This window comes from Megascapheus bottae, chromosome 11 (genome assembly GCF_031878675.1).
Source record: "Megascapheus bottae isolate mThoBot1 chromosome 11, mThoBot2.hap1, whole genome shotgun sequence".
Lineage (NCBI taxonomy): Eukaryota > Metazoa > Chordata > Mammalia > Rodentia > Geomyidae > Megascapheus > Megascapheus bottae.
Genome location: NC_143519.1, coordinates 22,256,203 through 22,276,599, shown reverse-complemented (window position 1 = coordinate 22,276,599; position 20,397 = coordinate 22,256,203). Strand labels below are relative to the sequence as shown.

Sequence of the window (20,397 nt, the reverse complement as noted above, 5' to 3'; positions counted from 1 at the left end):
TTGCTACAAGGAATGAACTCTCTATGGCTCATGCCTGTAATAGTACCTAAGCAGGAGTCTGAGATCTGAGGATAATGGTTTGAAGCCAGCTCAGGCAGGAAAATCTGTGAGATTCCTATCTCCATGTAACCACCAAAAAGCAAAGTGGCTTTTGTGCTAGAGTGTCAGCCGTAAGCAGAAAAGCAATAGGACAGAACCCAGACCCTGATTTTAAGTCCTAGTAGTGGAAACAGGAAGCTCAAATACGCCTTTCTCAAGGATATCCATCTAGCGATTGCCCCCTTACTCCTGCGCCAGTGACTCACTGGATCATTTTTCTTCACATCACAACTACATGCAGTAATGATCTGCCTTAGGCCATCTAACTCCAGCTAGCTACCCATTCTTCCCTTCCCCCTTCATTGCAAAACTCTAACTTCAATTTTCCTACTTCTTAGTCTTCCATTTTCTTCTAAATCCATCCTTGCCATGTCACCTCCTCCATGTCCCACCAAAATTATTATCAGGGTTACCAGTGGTCATGCTGCCAAAGTTATGCTAAGTTCCCAGTCCTAGTTTAACTTGGCCTATTGGTAGCCTTCATTGGACAACACCAGTGACCTCCTTCTTGAAACTTTTTGCTGCATTAGCTTTGAGGATACCACACCCTCCTCTTCCTCATCTGCTCTCCTTGGCCACTCCTCTTCAGATTCATTCCCTGCTCCTTTCTAGTCTCGATCACCAGACAGATGCTGAGGTATCCAAGGCCTTCGTCCTCGGCCTTCCTATGGTGAGCTTCCTTGGTGATCTCATACTGTTTCAAGTGTGAAATGCCATCTCTAAGTGGATACAAACAATATCTTGACATTCTCCTTGAAGAAATCCTCAAGGTGCGTTCTGTCAGGTCCCGAAGGTCTTGGTTCAGATTTCACCTTCCCAAGAAGCCTTCCAGGCCATTCTAAACAAAACAAAACAACAACAACAACAAACAAAACAAAACAAAACATGCCCAGCCTAATCTCTGTCTATCCTTCACTCTATTTTTTATTCTACTTTACTTCTCCATATGGGTTCCCTCCCTCTACATATTTGTATGTTGAGAGCCTTTTGAGTGCCAAGGATATTATCTATGTCGTAGAGTACATTGCACCAAAAGCTACCAAAGAGTGCTGGATAAAAGCATGATCTCATTTCCTGACAATCCCCCAACAATCCTATTACAGAGGATTATGACTGATGAGAAAATAGAATCAGGGTAAACCTCTGTCACCCAGCAGCAATTTGTACAGCCTGATTCAGTGTGTGCAGAGAAGCCAGGAGTTGCTATGAGCTCCACATTATAGTATTGCATTTACTAGGTACAAATCCATTGGAGAGCTAGGTGGCAGCAGCTCATACGTAAAATCCTAGCTGCTCAGGAGGCTGAGATCTGAGGACTGCAGCTAAAAGCCAACTCAGGCAGAAAAGTCCTTCTAAGATTCTTAGCTCCAGTTAACCACTCCAAAACTGTAAGTGGAAGAGTGCTGCTAGCCTTGAATAAAATAGCTCAGGGACAGTGCTCAGGCCTTGAGGTCAAGCCCCACAACTGAAAAAATAAACAAGCAGAAAAAAAACCAACCCACTGGAGAAGGGTACAAGGTGAGGTGGGAGGTGTAGGTAGATGGTAAGCCTTTGGGAACAGCTGATTCCTTCCAAAATGTGTGTGTGTACATTGCTCCATCACTAAGTTAAGGTAACCCAGAAATTACATGGTGCTTTATTGAAAAGTTTCAGCTAATAACATATCTTGTACTTTGCTAGCATCAAAATAGCCTATTTAACAATATTTATCAGATTTGGCGAAAAGCTTCAAATCAACTTCACCTTGAGGTCTGTGAAATCTCAAGCCTTCTTGTGGTTTCCATAGCAGCCTGCTAAGTGATATAATTCCTAAAAAAGCTTATATGTTAATGCTCAAGAACCATTTACTATGCTCATGTGCAGCTGACTGAAAATGCCCTGACTTGAGCTTAACCTACTAGCAAATACTAAGCTATTAAAGAAATCCATAGTTCAAGCAATAATCTAAGAGTATGGAGTTTCTGGTATGACTGAATGAACTTTGCAAATACCACATTTCAACTCTTTGACTTCTTGAAAGTTTGGTCCCCTTGGCTTCTGAACTATTGTGCCTCTCCCATATAGGGACTATAGAACATAAGCACTAGTCTCATGTAGGCAATGGATGCAGTTGATGGACAGATCCCCCCTTTCATAGTTCCATTGTGAAATAAATTTTTGTTTTTCTCTTTCGAAGGGACTCAGCTGTTCACCCTCCAATACCTCCGAAACCCAATTCTCCTGTTTCTTCTCCTAACCATTTGAGACGAGATCATAGGTAAGACTGAGGACCTGTGGAATTCATGAAAAAAAAAAGAAGTTCCAGGGAAATAAGGAGCACGTTGTGACCTGCTTCATGGGAAGCAGGGATAGGTTTTTTATGCACATTCCCCCGTGAAACACTCACAGGATTCCCCCTCACTCCATTTATCAACTCCTGCTTTTGAATATTGTTGTCTTGTTGGAATACAGTTTCCAGCTATTTGTGGTCAGGAAGTGTTTCATAATCTTGAACCATTTTGCAAGATGTACATTCCACAGTTCCATTATTATTATGAGGAGATTAAGAAATGGTTATCTCCATGAAGGCTGAATCCGTTAGCTAGGCTTGACTGCCTGTCTTTAGTTCTTTTGTATTTTTGATGGTGATTTTTTTTTGACACCATGTAAGACACAATTATCAAGCTATTCTTCAAGTCACAATTATAGAACTGCTCTTTAGGAAGAGGATAACAAGTTAGAAAGTGCTGCCCAATGAGCTGGCCTAAGCAATCAAGCTTTCTCCTGGTGTCAAAAATTGGGTCTAAACTTCCATTCAGTAAAACCTCACAGAATCTTTGAAATTTTGTCCTTACGATGAAAGCATCATTTTTTAATGAGGCAAGAGAAGATTTCATCACTGAACTAATTAATAATATAGATTAGACTTCATTTGTACAATGGTTATCTCATAAAATAACTTCTTAAGCTTTTATCTTACCTGATTTATCTTCTTTAAGCATTGAGCAATGAAAGCATAATTTTAATGAGATTTCTTTAAAGAGCTAACATAACTGGGCGTGTATCATGTAAATTTTAATCTGAAATCAGTTGCACTAGAGCAATGAGTTTGTTTAGATTCGAAAGAAGCTAACTTTCACAGGAATTGGTCTAATCCAGTTTTACTACTCCGGTTTCTTTCTTCTATCAATGATCTGAAAAATAAAATTAGGACAACTTACATGTGTTTTCAAGCCTGGGTTACTTTAATCACAGCCAGATGATTTTAATGAAAGAATATGAAAGGGAGAGTGGTTTTTAATGTAATTAATGCATGTCCTCAGGAGAACAAAAAATTGTTGAATATAACTTCTTGAGAACAAGCAAAAGTGGATAAGTAGGTCACTCAAGTTCTAAAGAAGAGAACAGAGAAATCATATCACAAATTGATCAAGAGATATTGTCATCATAAACTGCTTTATTAAATGGCAATTCCTTTGTACAACTATTTCAAGATAATAATAAGGATTTTTTTTAAAAAAATGTAACAGAACCTTGCATAATTGGAGGTTTTGTTCATGTGGTCATTCTTTTTTTAAAGGTTTTATTTACATTGATTTTTTACATCATATTTCCAATGTCAAATTTAAATAAGTATTCAAGAATGGGATCACTATATGCAATCATGGCACATAAATTTAAGAACAAAATTAAAATCAAGCTGAGAGTTTGTATGTCATAGATACACATCAATTTATATAATATATCATTATGTATATAAAGTATATATCCCATAATAGATACTATGTCTATATAGTTATATTTATATCTCCAAGATCATGTCAGTGATCTTGAATATCCAAATACTGAGTCATCACTCTTGTACTGGTTGGCTCTGATATCCACATATTAAGGATACCATGCGCCTTTTGTTCCTTTGGTCTTGACTTATCTTACTCAACATGATTTGCTCTAGTTCCATCATTTCCCAGCACATGCCATTATTTTATCATGTCTGGAGGCAATGGAGAATTCCATTGTGTATATATATATACCACATTTTTTGTATCTATTCATCTGTAGTGGGGTATCTGGGTTGTTTCCATCACTTGGCTATTGTGAATAGTGAACATCACTATGGCCATTCTTAATGCAGTAACTATGTTATAATATAGATTCAGTACCTTATCTGAGATCATACACTGCAGAAAGGATTGTTACTATTTTAAAATGCTATTTTAAATATCATTATTTAAGTTATTTTATTATATATTATATATACAAATATATTTTATATTATTGTAATATTATTATTTAAGAGTCAAGTATGGAAATGTTCTGAGAAAACAAGAAAATGAACTGAAACATATGTAGAACCTGCATTTCTTCAGTCTAATGCTCTCCCAACTGAGCTATCTCAGCTAGAACCTGCATTTCTAAATGCATCCTGTGACTTAAAGAATATAGGAAAAGAAGATGAAATGGTTAAATTAGCATATTATATCCAGACTTTCAAGTAGGAGATGGCTAAATGTTAGCTAAGCCAAAAACCAAAAGTAAAGTAGTGGCATTGTTCTAAAGTATTTTTAAGGTTTTCAATATAAATGTCTTCATATAAGTTTAAATTTACCTGAGAAGTATCTTTTTTCTCATAAGTTATCTTTAATAATTTAGGACGATTCATCATCCTAAACCAGATTTGCATTCAGAAGCCAACAGACCAGCTGAAAGAAAGATAAGGTACAATGAACCCTGTGTATACAATTGTAATTGTAGAAACCATGAGAATGGTTTGCTAGGACAAAGCATTTTAAGAGTACAGAGTTATAGCAAAATATATAAATCAAGTTTTGAGCTGACTTTAATGTAGTGGGTAATAAAATACATTTGTATAGCTACTTAAATATTTTTCTTTTTATTTCTATCCTAAGCTTTACATCAAAAACAAAAACAAAAACCAAACCTAAATTGGATGAATGAACATAGTTATAGAATAAGCCCAAGCTCCTAAAAAGAAGGAAAACCTTGTTCACCCCCTGTTCCCACCACTTGTCCTAGTTCTAGGCCACATTGTGAGTGTGTGTATGAATAGTCACTTAAAATTGTACTTGTGCTGCAAAAGCTTTGCCCTGTGATGGTTCTTGATGTCACCTCCAGCTCTCCCTGCAGCACCAGGACCTGCTTCCACACAGCGCTGGTTCCCCTGCGATACTGACATTTCCCCATGGTCTATTTTCCTCAAAACAGTACAGATTTACACCAGTTGCCCAGCACTTCCTATCTTCTTCAGCATCTGTTCTGGCTATATCTCCTTCATTTGGAGAAAAATGTACTTACAAGTACTTTTGAAAGTACTTGTAAGCAATGTCATTTTAAAGGTTTGTCAGCAGGATAAATCAATTTTCAGTCAAAAAGTTTTTCTTTCTTTGTTTCTTTTTTATTTTTTTGTCAGTCTTGGGGCTTGAACTCAGGGCCTGAGCAATGTCCTTGGGCTTTCCAAGGCTAGTGCTCTACCACTTGAGCCATAGTACCACTTCCATGTTTTTTTATGTGGTACTGAGCTTCATGCATGCTAAGGCAAGCACTCTACCACTAGGCCACACTCCTGGCCCCAGTCAAAATGTTTTTGACTGCAAAGTTTTCAAAGTGAGTCCCAGTTTAAAATAATAAACTATTTTAAATGAATCCTTTCCTTTTCCCTAAAAACTTATTATAAAACCTTCAGCATTTCTCAGACTGCTTCTCTTATGTCTTACAATGGCATATATCATCTGTGAAAGAAAACCATAAAATTGTCTGCAGTGGGACTCTTCAAAACCTTTTGCTTTCTTGTGTTTCCTTCCTTCCTTTCTTCCTTCCTTCCTTCCTTCCTTTTTTTCTTCCTTCCTTCCTTCTGTCTGTTGTTCGTGGGACTTGAACTCTGGACCTGGGTGCTGTTCCTGAACTCTTAAGCTCAAGACAAGACTAGCGCTCTACCACTAGCACTTTGAGTGGTTAGCACCACTTCCACTTTTTCTGGTGGTTGATTGGAGATAAAAGTCTCATGGACTTTCATGCCCAGGCTGATTGAACTAATCTCAGACCCCTAAGTAGCCTCTGAATCACCAAATATAGATGGCATTGTCCAACTCACTTGCCTTCCATTCTTCAAACAATCCTACTAACCATCGACGACACACAAGCCTTAATGACAGATAAACCTAGAAAAGTTCGCCTTGCTTTTCCTTTCCATGGTCTACAGAGGTCCAATGGGATTCCACCCTTTAACCATTAGACACTTCTATTGGGCCTACCATTTAAAATAGAAGTTCTTCCTTTGAGATACCTGATACATATATTTTCATCCTATTGGAGGGATTAATTCAATGTCTGGCATTCATTGCTTAATGCTCCTTGGATCTAGGAGATACACTCCTGATGTCTTTACCACACAATTCTGTGTTGATATGGACAGTTATTCCCTCCTTCCATTCTTTTCTTGTAAAGTAACATTGCTCACAAATTGTAATGTTTTACAATGCTGTTTTCAAATATATATATATATATATGTACAACTTCAATTATATTATTTACATCTCTTTTTAAAGTGCAGACCTTGGAAGTCACTAATATTTTAAGAGAAAAATGCAGTGCTAGGTGGTAGAGCCAACCCCAAGGCAGAGTGGTGACAGATATGTAGGGCACGGGTAGTGTATGCTTGTGTGGATGGGAGATGGCTGTGTACATGGGCCATGAGCTTGTTTGTTAGGACCATTTTGTCATTCTACGCAAGTCAGCAATACTTGAGTTAACACTTCACTAGTAACCGATGAAAACTTACAGCTCTTTTGTTCCTAGCTCCCTGACATTGCTCTTTCTTTTTCTTTGCTTGAAGGAGTCAGGATCTGGATAACATTGTGAGAGTGGCTAGTTCACTTCAGAAAGCTGACAAGGGGTGAGTGCTCTCAAGCTCTAAGCTTGATTTTTTCCCTTTTTGTGTTTCATCCTAGCTAGTATCTTTAAAAATCCAAATATGAGCCATGAAGTTTGCTACATATGATTTAAGAGAAAAAATCATGGAACGGGTACAGTCTTCTTCCTCTGCTTCTTCTCCCAGTGATGTTCCTCATCCTGGTGACATCAGCTGTCCAACCCTGTTCTAAGTCTCTAGCCCTGAACTTGTGTTGCTGGTCTAAACCTTCCTCTTTGCTCACACTTTCATTGAGGATGTACTAAGCCATGGTCAACTTTTGTTCCAAAGTGCTCACCTTTCTGGAATCATTCTGGATTGGTTTGTTTGATTATTGCTCGACGTGGGACCCAGGGCTTCATATATGTGAGAACAGTGCTCTGTCACTGAGCTACATCCACAGACCTTGGACTGGTTCTTGATACTTCATCCTCTGTATGAAAGAGGCATGGATGACTTGAACATCTGAAATGCCTCTCTTGACCATATGACCTTACCCAGTTTAAAAACTCATTCTCTAATAACATTAATGTGGCTATTCACATGTTCCTTCAGTCTCATCTTTCTAAACCATTGCTCCCCAATCAATACTAGAGTTCTTTCTGCCCCAAATAGCCATTATTTCTGCTATTAACTGTCTGATTATTTGTAACCTTCTTGAAGGCCTTGGCTAGGCTGTTTCCAATTATTTCTGCCTCCAACCATGTATTTATTCTGTGTTCTGTGCCAGATGAGATGGCTTCCTTTTCTGTAATTCCCAGATGTTCTGACTTGTTTATGCCATCCTGTCTACACAGCAAGCTTGCCCATCCTGAGGGTCATCATATCAACTTGTGCAAAGCCTACCACCTCGGAAGTTTCAGATCATTTCCTCTGGAAAGTGACCTCTAAGTGATTCAATGAGATGTGACTTCTGCCTCTTTAGTCAATCAGAACCACATTATTCATACCTCACACCTAATCACAGTTGCCTTTGTCTCATGCTATTGGTGTAAAGGCACCATTTTCCCTATCATCTCAGCAATGCTCAGGTAGTCTACTGGCTCAAAGGAGGTGTTTATATAGTAGGCTATGGTAAAATCATGAGCAATGAGAACATCCTGGATATAAACGTTCCATTGTTTACATCCCAGACCTGCATACCTTTTCATTGTTTAATGATTATAAGAATGTTATTAGAGGGGCCAGGAGTTTGGCCTAGTGGTAGAGTGCTTGCCCCTAGCATGTGTGAAGAGCCGGGTTGCATTCCTCAGTACCACATACATAGAATAGCTAGGCGTGGTACTGTGACTCAAGTGGTAGAGCTCTAGCCTTGAGAAGGCCCAACAACAGTGCTCAGGCCCTGGAGTTCAGTCTCCAGGATTGAAAAATGTTACTAGAGGCTGCAGTCCACCATAGGCAAAGAAGAAAGCAGAAGAGTTTGGCTTTTCTATGCAAATTTGTAAGCTACTAGGATCCATGAATCAGGAGTTCTCAAATAGCCAGGGTGTTTCATTCCCATTTTCCCTTTCATTTAAATTTGTAGGTCTCCTAATTCTATTCATTTACTTTCATTTGAGGGAATATTTTGCTTTCAATGGGAACTGGACAATATTCTTGGCAGGTGATGGGGATGTTTGGGGGGAGATAAGTGAGTGATATTGATGGGAATTTGTAGTTCTGCATAAGTCAAACAAAAGCAACAAGAATAGCAGTTGGGTTAACTTTCCCCTACCCATTCTCAATCCACAAAACTCAAATCTCACAGTCACAGATAACATATGGTGGCCTGTCCAACAGAGACAGAGACAGCTTTATTTATCTGAGCTGTTCTTTGTGGAAGAAGGCATTCCTGCTATCTGATGGGCAACATTTAATTTGTTGCAAATGCAATGGTGAAAGTTGATAGCCAAAGCTTTCATCAATTTACAGTCATCTTTGAAAGCTTAGGTACATAGTTTCCATTTGCATTAATTTATCACAGTGTCTTCTCATGATTCTCAGATCCCGAGATTCTTATTTGTGACTCTCATGCCAGTCAGAAAGGTCTGCACTGATTTTACAGGATTCGTGGGTTTGTTCTTTCCCTCTGAATGCAGCCCCAGAGTTAGTTAACCAATAGGGCTGGAGGTATAGCTCAAGTGGTAGAGTACCTTCCTAGCAAGTGTGAAACCCTGAGTTCAAACCCCAGGACCACCCAGAAAACAAACAATGGAGAACCATGTTAGGCTACTAAGTAGTGTTTGTTTCCCACATTGATAGACTGTTAGTCTTTTTTAGGGGGAGGGGACATTACAGTAACAATGTAAAAATATATGTCACCATTTATTCTGAACTTGGAATTCTATCCTTAGATATATAAGATTATGTGAGACAATCTATGTAGAGGTAGTTAACACTTGTTAAGGGAATTTAGCAGGCGTACTGTCACAGCTATTCTGACACTAGCATTATACCACTTATCTTTCCCCTCTATATGAGATCCAGCCATGTCATCTCACTAAGCTTGAGGTAATGTTTTGTTGCCTCTACATTCAGTTATAAAAGAAATATGGCAAGCATGTATTAATGTAAAGTTTATTATTGACAAGGTCCTATTTATTATGTTGGCCACAATCAATGGCTTGCCAGGCATTGTGCATTAGGCAAGGTAGTGCATATATAATGCATTAACTTGCCAGTTCTTTCCCTAGACAACTAATATGAACAGTCCCATTTTACAGATGGGGGAAAGGGAGCCCACACAACAAAGGCAACTGTCTTAGAGCCCAGGCAGCTGACCCATGAGAAGTGGTATCCCCTACATTGGGATGGAGTCAAGCTTCCTGATTTCTAATGTGGAAGCTTGAATGTGACGTAACTGAGTTTTTAGATTTTAAGGCTTTCTGCTCAACACCAGAGATGACTCAGCTCAGGGACATTCATTGAGTGAGCTGTAAAATGGTGTGCCTCTAAAGCAGCAAGAGGAAAGAACTGGGATTTGTGAATGGAAAAACTACATGAAGTGGGCAGGAAAAATGGAGATGGAGTGGGTGGAGGAGAAAAGAAAGGAAGACACTGTGGGTAGCAAACTGAAGGAAGCAGCCAAGAGCCTCGGGAAACACGTCACTCCCCTGGCTGTGTATGTGGGGAAGAGAGCTGAGTCCATGTAGTTGAAATTCTCCCATCTAGAAGCTTAGCTTAAATAGATTTACCCCAGAACAAACAGGCAGAAAGTGCTTTGTGTTCCCAAACATGGAAACAGGTTAGCAAATTTAGCTGACCTAGAATAAGGTGAGAGGAGAATTCAAGAAAGAATCCAGATTTACAGATAAGCCAGTGTCTTCCAGTTTCTATTTTCTATGCGAGGACATTGTTCAAAGACTGAATCTATAATTAATCAATGTGCCCTTTATTTGTCGATTCAATTAAAAGCATGCATGTAGCAGGGTACCAGCAGATCTGTAATCCTAGCTACTCAGGAAGCTGAAGTACAGAAGATCACTGTTTGAGACCGGCCTAAGCAGAAAAGTTTGCAAGACTCCATCTGCAAAACAACTAGTAAAAAGCAAGGCTGGATAGGTGAGGTGGCTCACTCCTGTAATCCTAGCTAATCAGGAGGCTGAGATCTGAGCATTATGGTTCAAAGCCAGCCTGGGCACTAAAAAGTTCATGAGACTCTTATCTTCAGTTAATCACCAGAAAACCGGAAGTGGCTCAAGGGGTAGAGTGGTAGCCTTGACCTGAAGAGCTCAAAGACAATGCCCAGGCCCAGAGTTGAAGGCCCACAACCAACCAAGAAACAAAATAAAACAAAAAAGCAAAGCTGGAGGCATGGCCTAAATGGTAGAATGCCACCCTAGCAAGTGAGAGGCTCTGAGTTTCAGGATCACACAAAAAAGTATCTTTTTAAATTTATACATGAAAGGTTTATTTATTTAAATACTGGCTTTCAACGACCAAAGGTAATAGAGAGTACACACACACACACACACACACACACACACACACACACACATGCACACACACGAAGCATTCAGTATCTTGGCTACATTATTCTCCCTAAAAGCTAGTTGCTTCTAAACTTGATTTAATATTCTGTATATTTTCCCTATGCTGTTTGATAAATATATTTGCCTTTCCTTTCTGCAATCAATGTCTGCCAGCTGACAAAAAATGTATTTTAAGCATCTACTTAAAGACACCATATTAAAGGCTAGAGAGGATGCCATGTAAAATGCAGTCGTACATTTTAAGTGGTGTGTGTATGTGGAACAAGAAAACATTACATTCGACAAGTATGTAATTGCTATAATACAAAGTATAGTGAATAGAAGTTCATAAGGGATAGAAAACCCTCCAATGCTACCCATTTTCCAAACATGATAAGAAGTTATCAGCTGGAAGGCCAGGAAAGGCTTCTTCAGTATACTTGAGGATTACCCTGAAAGATACATAGAGTTTATGCCAATAGTCAAGGTGGGATGCACCAGATTTCCGAGCACTTTTATTAGGATGACTCTGTTTTTAGATTCTGGGTCAACCTTCACTAACATGAGATTATTTTCTTTCAAAAGTGAAGAACTGGACAATCTCATCCAAATGAACAAAAATTTGAATAGGTAAGATTTAAAAATATGTTTTGTCCTATTAATTCTGTATTAAAATAGCTTTCCTATACTAGAGCATGAAGATATATATATATATATATAGTCAAAATATCTTACTAATCTTGGAGGAAAATATTGTAGAATATTGCACCATTAATGTGAATGTTTTTTGAAATCTAAAGATACCAAAGTGTCTTTGACTTGCATACACTATTTAAAGTACTTACATATAAACAACCATTGTTCTTGAAATATTGCTACCCCAGTATATACTCAGAACAGAATTTTTTTTAATTATCAAGTACTTCATTTTAAAGCCCACTGAAATCTTAGGAAACATTATGGCCTAATTTTGAACCATTTATAATCACAAAAGTTAAAATATGCTAAGAAATGTGAATAATGGCAGCAGAGAGGGCATTATAATTTTAACTGTCTCTGTGTACTTTGTGTATACTCTTATACTAATATACTTTGCATACTAACAAGCTCTCTAGCTGAGACCAAGTAGGAGGTGAAAAATTTTTTAAATGTCAAATGAATTCATTAATCTGAGGCTCATGAGATAGAATTGTCACATCCTGTTTTGAGAATAATGATTAGAAGGTCTGGCTACTGACAAATCACTTAAATCGGAAACTGTTGAAGGATTACAAAGTTTTAAATCAAGAATCACTGAACAGTACTAGTGGATCACACGTTCATCCAACTACTCAGGAAGCTGAGATCTGAAGATAGTGGTTCAAGGCTAGCCTGGATAGGAAATTCCATGAAACTTTTTACTGCTAATTAACCAGCAAAATGTCTGAAGTGGAGGTGTGGCTCAAGGTGGTAGAATGTCCACCTTTGGCAAAACAAGCCAAGTGTGTTTGGAATGAAGTAATTTTAGTTTATCATTTTTTAGAACTTTGGCTTGTCTTTCTCAATTTGTATTTACTGTGTCAGATATCAAAGGGATCTGTTTATATGGCATCTGTTATTATTACTGATGAAAATTGTAATCAATATATTTAAAGAAATCAAGGTCTTGATGGTCTCTTCAGAGCAAGCCCAAAGACAGAGCAAACAGCGAAAAGGTAAGCGCACCTGAAAATCATTTGTTTTACTCCTTCAGCCTTTAGCTGGGAGGTGCCACATCCTCCCACTCAAAAGCACTAGCACTAGCAGATGGTCGAGTACTCCCAGCATTGTACATTTCATTCTGACTTAATTGCCTGGAAGGATGTCTGCTCTCCCATTCAGTAAGAGTCAATGAGCAGTTCATAGAGCTATTTATTGTATATGACCTTTCAAGAGACCACACAATTTCATTTCAATATGCATCTTTATTGGATTTTTTCCCTGTGTTTACAGAGCCCAAAGTCTTGAAAGTCTCATCTATGTGAATACCAGGATGAACAAAGACAGCAAAGGGTAAGATTCACTCAAGACAGGCCACTCTGTGTTGGCCCAAGACTGTCTAGTACTGTTTTCTGTATTCAGGGCCAGTTCTAGGCAGGTGGGTGTGACAGGCTCTAAGCCAGGGTAAGGAGAGACTGTATGACCAGTGTTTGCTCTATCACCAACCCCACTCTCAGTGACGCTACCTTGGGGCTTAAACTCTGCTTCTTTAGTCCATAAAATGAAAGGTATGCCCAGGATAGGGAAGGGGGGAAAACAAGATGAGGGGTGGGGGTGGGGGGAGGGAAATGGGGAACAAGACATGAGAAAGGGTATCAATGTACGTGAATTAATGTACCTTCTATCTGGCAACTATAATGTAACCCTTCTATTAATTACAATAAAAAATATATGAAAAAAAGAAAGAAACCTAACTGGTTTTATGGGTAGTGGACAACAGGCTTGTTTATGAACTAAATATATTGGTCATTAGATATTTCTATTCATATGGCTACTCACCACTAAAAATTTCAGAATACAGAAGACATTTATTTGGCAGTTGGAATCTTGTAGTAATATTTCTTGTATACCTCTCTACCTTGTATTAATCAATAGCCATGTTATTTATTTTTATGATAAAATGGGTTAATGACTAACTGAAATATTAGTGTCAAAAGATAAATAGATATAAAAATACTTAAAACTGATCTTTTATTACTGGTAATATTTTTCATGTTGATAAAACTAAATTTTCCCCTCCCCTCCCCAGTTATGGGGCTTGAACTCTGGACCTGGGCATTCTCCCTGAGCTCTTCAGTTCAAGGCTACTGGCCTACCCCTGAAGCCACAGTGCCACTTCTGGTTTTCTGGTAATTAATTGGAGATAAGAGTCTCATGGACTCTAGTGCCTAGGCTGGCTTTGAACCACAATCCTCAGATCTCAGCCTCCTGAGTAGCTAGGATTACAGGCTTGAGCCACTGAGTCTGGCTAAAACCAAACTCTTGACAATTTCATTAAAAACAATTCCAAGAAGAGTCAAATGGTGAAGAGTTAGGATTTATGAGATATCTACTATTTTTTCCCCTACATGATCTGCTTCCTTGGTATTTGGTTAGTCTACATTTATCTAACGTGACCATTATTTTTATTGTCAAAACTATTTTTAAAAATCATTTATTGGTACCAAACAGGGCCCAGAATATTACTCTTGCTTTTCAAGTCCATCTTGGTGGAGCTGTTCTCGACTTAACAATGTCTGTATGCTTAAAAAGTATTGGCAATCAAAGGCACATTGTAATGTGGCTTATATGTACATTATAATGTAAATGTGCCAAGTATTGCAAGTGATTTTTTAAGAGAATAAGTGATGACAGCAAACAGTCTATTTTCTTTATGGAGTTATATGTACTTATATATATCTAGAAATAGTTTGGAAAGCTCCACCAAGGTGTGGACAAATAGAAGTCAGATAATTACAACTGAATCTCTCTCTCTCTCTCTCTCTCTCTCTCTCTCTCTCTCTCTCTCTCTCTCTCTCTCTCTCTCTCTCTCTCTCCCTCCCTCCCTCCCTCCCTCCCTCCCTTCTACCTCCTCCCTCCCTACTTATCAATATTATAAAGAAACAAAAGTTTTGGAAGTCTTAATAAAGTTAATCAAAGAACTGATGAAAATGAGAAAAGGTAAGTCAACCTTCAGGTTAGCTCCTCACACCTTGTTAAATAGGAGTGTTAGGATTTTTTTTTTTTTGGTCGTGGAACTGTTAAGGATCCTTGGAGTGAATGGAAGACTTCTATGAAGGACCACATACGTGAAATGTAGAGAAATTGCACAGGAAAATCAGCTAGACAGAATATTTTTCTTAAAAATTCAAACATAACACTAAGATTCCACCTCATTCCAGTTAGAATGGCGAGGATCAGGAAAACTAATAACAACAGATGCCGGAGGAGATGTGGCCAGGAGGGATTACTACTACACTGTTGGTGGGAGTTCAAACTCGTTCAACCACTATGGAAAGCAGTATGGCAGTGCCTCAAAAGACTAACCATAGAGCTCCCCTGTGACCCAGCAATTGCACTCCTTGGCATTTACCCAACCATCCAGAAACAAGGACATACTAAATCCACTAGCACAACAATGTTCATTGCAGCACTATTCACCATAGCAAAGATATGGAACCAACCTAGATGTCCCTCAGTTGATGAGTGGATCAACAAGATGTGATATTTATACACAATGGAATTCTATGCTGCTGTCAGAAAAAACAACATCGCCCCGTTTCTTAGGAAATGGAAAGACTGAGAAAAAAAATCAAATAAGTGAAGTAAGCCAGACTCAAAGGAACTTAGGATCAATGGCTTCCCTAATTTGTCATAATCAGTAGAAACCTTGGGCTCTACTAGCAGAGATCCGCAATAGAGCAAAACCTTGATACATAAGGCCATATAGTATGAAGCTAATTGAAAGGACCTCCAGGATATTGAAACAAAAGCCATATAATGAATGATTGATGCCCTTAATGTACTATGTTATCTCTCATCTCTTTTGCTGTCTCTTGGTTATATCATATTGTTACAGTATCTCACTTTGTTATCTGATATATTGGATATATTTGTATTTGGTTATTTGAAATTGGATAGGGAAAGGGGGAAAACCAAGATGGGGGGGTGGGAGGGGAGGGTAATGGGGACCAAGACATGTGAAAGGGTATCAATGTATGTGAATTAATGCACCTTCTATCTGCCAAATATCATGTAACCCTTTTATTAATTACAATAAAAATATTAAAAAAAGAAAAAATCAAACATAAACCATTTTAATGTGAATTATAAATATAAGACAACTGCAAATAAGAAGCCTATTTGGAAACCAAGTGCTACTTTGGAAATGAATCAAGGTAAGAATAATTATTTCAAATGTCTTTGGAGTCATTTGGTCCCAAAGGCATCTGGTATCATATTAAGGACTTTCTTTTTTTTTTTATTCAGATAATCAGAGAAAATTGTCTATAACCTACCTGACTTAAAGTTTTTATGTTTTATTTTGTTTTGTTATTTCCCTAAAGAAGCCGAGATCTTGAATCTGTTATTAAAGTGGATGCTAGGACTGACAAAACCAGCAGAAGGTGAGAACTGCATGTGTGTCTCTGAATCAAGGCTATGTCTCCCTGATTTGTTGGTGATCCGTGCAGAGGCATGGAGGCATCACACCTTTGAATTACTCTCCCTTCTTTTTTTTCATATATTTTTATTATAATTAATAGAAGGGTTACATTATATTCGCCAGATAGAAGGTGCATTACTTCACATACATTGATACCCTTTCTCATGTCTTGGTCCCCATTTCACTCCCCCCAACCCTGCCCCTCATCTTGTTTCCCCCCCTCTCTATCCTATTTCAAATAACCAAATAAACATATATACAATATATCAGATAACCAGGTGAAATTCTGTGACAATATGAGATAACCAAGGGACAGCAAAAGAAATGAGAAATAACATAGTACATTAATGACAACAATCACTCATTATATGGCTTTTGTTTCTATATCCTGGAGGTCCTTTCATTTAGCGTCATTCTATATGGCCTTATGAATCTATGTTTTGTTCTGTTGTAAATCTCTGCTAGGAGAGTCCCAGGTTTCTACTGATTAGGACAAATGTACTCTCCCTTTTTCTATGTCTCACTCTTCCCCGATCTTTACTTGGAATAGTCTATTTCACATCAGTTAAATAATTTTCTCCAATAAAATATAGAGTATGTAGAATATTAAGACTATTTTTGAAACTTATGTAAACTTTTTTTTAAGAGGTGAAGACCTTGATAATATCATCAAAATCACTCCTAAAGCTAACAGAAATACCAGTGGGTAAGTCTTTTGACAATTTTTAATTGTTATGAAGGTGATTACAGAGGAGTTACAGTTAACCCCTTTCCTCTCTTTCTTCCAGTTTTCCCCTCCCATCCCCATCCAAAAGTTGTATAATTCATTTTCCATGTAGTATGTGTAGTGAGTACCACTGCTACATTTGTTTATCCTTTCTCCCTCTATTTCTGTGCCTTCCATTACACTTGGGTAAATCCTAATGATATCCTCAATTCCGATTTTTGTAAGTGATAATGAGAAGAGGAAATTATTTGGCTTTTTAGCTTCATGATCTTATTTTATTAGCAGGGAGATGGACAATTCATATGTCTTCTTATCCCTCATAAAAAACACATTTTTCCCCTGTAATTGTCTAAATATGTGCAAGTGAGTTGCCTTCTCCCAGAATTGGGGTTTTGCTTTATTGCTAGGATGAGCTACTGAGTTGAACTTGTCTAAGAAACATAGTCAATAGCATTTTAAAGAAAATTTCCGAAGTGTCCAAGATAGATATGAGAGGAAAAAAGCAGAACCTTGCTTAAGGCTCTCATAAATCACCTAGTGGAAGAGCTGTAGTGTCAGAAGACAGCTAGGATGGGTGGTGGTTGTGGGGGGATGGGAGGAGACGACATTGCCTCTTTTATTCTTACATGGAATTATGTTGACATGGCAGTAATCCCCAATTCGTTACCACTCCTTTTGCCCCCTTAGGTGTCACTTAGCTGGTGTGGCCTGAGTGTTCTTCAGAAAATTCATCAAAGTAGCATCTATCCCTCTCCAAGAAATGAATCATTTGTTTTCCTTTTGTATGTGGTAGATTTTTCTTGCTTTTTATTACATACCATGACATTATTTTGAGACAAATGATTTTATACAAAAGATTAGTCTGGCGAACCAACAACCTTAAATGGTCTTCAGCTCAAGATACCAGAGAAGATTTTTTTTTTTTTTTTTTGGCCAGTCCTGGGCTTGGGCTCAGGGCTTGAGCACTGTCCTTGGATTTTCTCAAGGCTAGAGCTCTACCACTTGAGCCTCAGGACCACTTCCGGCTTTTTGCTATGTATGTGGGGTACCAAGGAATTGAACCCAGGTCTTCGTGCATGCTAGGCAAGCACTCTACCACTAGGCCAAACTCCCGGCCCCAGAGAAGAATTTTTATTTGCACTTAGAACTTCAAATACTTACATTACCACAGAGAACTTGGATATCTGCCACCTCTTGATTTTTTTCATTTCATTATTCTTTTGATTAGTGCTTTAACTAGTTCATTAAAATCATTTCCTTATTCATAGGAGACAAGACCTCACTGGGCTCATAAAAGTAAACTCTGAAACAAATAAAAACAAAAAGAGATAAGGCATTGAAAACTCTCTTCTTCCTTTTATCAGATATTTATAGACATATTAGAATTCTGAACAATTGGATTCAAGACAGTAAATTGAGATTTGGGCTAAAACTATTTTTCTTTCTCCAAACACATTATATGAACTGATTCTGTTCAAGTGATGCAGAGAGGCCTCTTCCATTATAATCTTGGATGAAGTTTGTAATTATGAAATACTGAGAAATTGGGAGTTTTTACTGACCTTTACTGAGCTACGGATGGACATATATGTATAATTACATGAAATGCATGTATGCTTATATATGAAGTATGAGTCCTATATGGATATGTTAAGTGTATGAATAAGTAGTATGTGTATATATATATAAGTATATGTGTAAAAATAGTGTGTATAAGTACATGTGTGTTAATAGGTACGTGTGTATGGACAAATACTCTTTACCTGTGTAAGTATGCATGTGAACTCTATGTACATGGTATATTTGTATGTAGCACGTATGTATTTAGCGACAATAATCACAAGAAAGCATACTTGATTCAAAGAGTTCTCTAGCCCACAGATTGTTGAGCCAACCCAAAAACCTTATGTCCTCTTGCTTTTTATTAAAAATAAATTTAGGGCCGGGAGTTGGGCCTAGTGGTAAGAGAGCTTGCCTAGCACGCACGAAGACCCGGGTTCTATTCCTCAGTACCACATGCATAGAAAAAAACTGGAAATAGTGCTGTGGCTCCAGTGGTAGAGCTCTAGCCTTGAGAAAGCCCAACGGCAATGCTCAGGCCCTGAGTTCAAGACCCAGAACTGGCAATAAATAAATAAATAAATAAAATACATTTTAAAAAGCATGAAAAAAGTTTCAAAATTGGGCTTGTTGGCATGCTGCTGAAAACAGTGCACCAAATAATTCTATGTGGTTTCCCTTGAACTCCTTTCCATTCAACTAACTTTGTGCAGGATCTTATTTGTTGATTCTAAAATGTGTCACCCATGCCCATAGGCCCTGTTGGCAGGGCAAGGGCTCAGCTAGCAAAAACTTGATGTGTGCCGTGCCATATTGTGCTCTTGGCTGGAGGATGGTTGGAACACAACCACTCAATGAACCAGAGGCCTGTGCAGTCTTAAATATAGGCTTGAGGACAAAGTGTCATCCAATTGGCTACTGGGTGATGCTGGGAGGTAACCTGAAATTCTGAATGCCAGCAGGGGAGGCTGAAAGACCGGGTGCATGTTGTAGTACTTGCTTACATGCATGCCTGACCTGTAGTTTAGTCTTTGAATGAAGAAGGACTGTAATACTCTGGGGCATGGCACATGCTACCCACAAGTCATCCCAGTAACAGTTCCAGTGAATTATGCTTTCCTAGGACCTTAGTGCATACATTTTTAGTTTACCTTGACTTCCAGGAAGAAAATCCATATTTTCCTTTCCAATTTATAAATTATAATTTTTTGTTGCCTTTGTGGATCATAAACTCTGGGCTTGGGCACTGTCTCCAAGCTCCTTTTTGCTTAAGGCTACCAGTTGAGGCACAGCACCACTTCCAGCTTTTTCTGTGATTAATTGGAGATAAGATTCTCAGGGACTTTCCTGGCCAGATTGTCTTTGAACTGTAATCCTCAAATCTCAGCCTCATCAGTAGCTAGGATTATAGGTATAAGCCTCTGGTGCCTGGCTTACTGTGTTTTATATATATTTGAGTGTACACCTATGTGTGCATGCATAGAAATGTTTTTATGTGTACATACATGTGAACACATGTCTAAGCATGCACATGCCCACATGTGGATGTGTGTACTTATATGTAAATGAATGCAATGTTTAAGAGTATACATGTGTATGTGATGTACATGTGCATAATTTTGTATATGTGTTGCTTTGTGTTTGCCACTATATATATAAGAATGTGTATAGTTTTGTATGTGTAAAAGTGCATATGTGCAAGGGAACTTAAATGCAATGTGTGAGTATTTATATTTGTATGGATGAAATTTCTGGGGACTTTTCAAAATAGTAGTTGTAATTTCTCCTTTTCTATACATCATGAAGCTCTGTAGCCATTTTTAAAGTAAAGTCAAATCATGTTTCTTTCCTTCTGTAAGTATCAGTGTTTTTCCACCTCATATAGTATTGGACAATTTTCCCAAGAAAGTCTCACCACCCATGTCTCCCCTATTTTAATTTTTCTACAGGGCTTCTACATTTGCTTTTTTTTTCCTTCTGACAAACTCTGTCT

The 20,397-nt window shown here is 38.1% G+C and overlaps 1 protein-coding gene across 1 annotated transcript in view; it reads left to right on the top strand.

Moving 5' to 3' along the window:
* Window positions 1-20,397, top strand: part of Scel (sciellin) — a 115,058-nt gene that overhangs the window by 63,534 nt on the left and 31,127 nt on the right. The window contains exons 13-21 of the mRNA XM_090341782.1: window positions 2,276-2,356; window positions 4,732-4,797; window positions 6,932-6,991; window positions 11,542-11,586; window positions 12,591-12,650; window positions 12,928-12,987; window positions 14,575-14,634; window positions 16,020-16,079; window positions 16,764-16,823. Coding sequence (XP_090197908.1) covers window positions 2,276-2,356; window positions 4,732-4,797; window positions 6,932-6,991; window positions 11,542-11,586; window positions 12,591-12,650; window positions 12,928-12,987; window positions 14,575-14,634; window positions 16,020-16,079; window positions 16,764-16,823 — 552 coding nt within the window. The remainder of the gene's footprint in view (window positions 1-2,275; window positions 2,357-4,731; window positions 4,798-6,931; window positions 6,992-11,541; window positions 11,587-12,590; window positions 12,651-12,927; window positions 12,988-14,574; window positions 14,635-16,019; window positions 16,080-16,763; window positions 16,824-20,397) is intronic.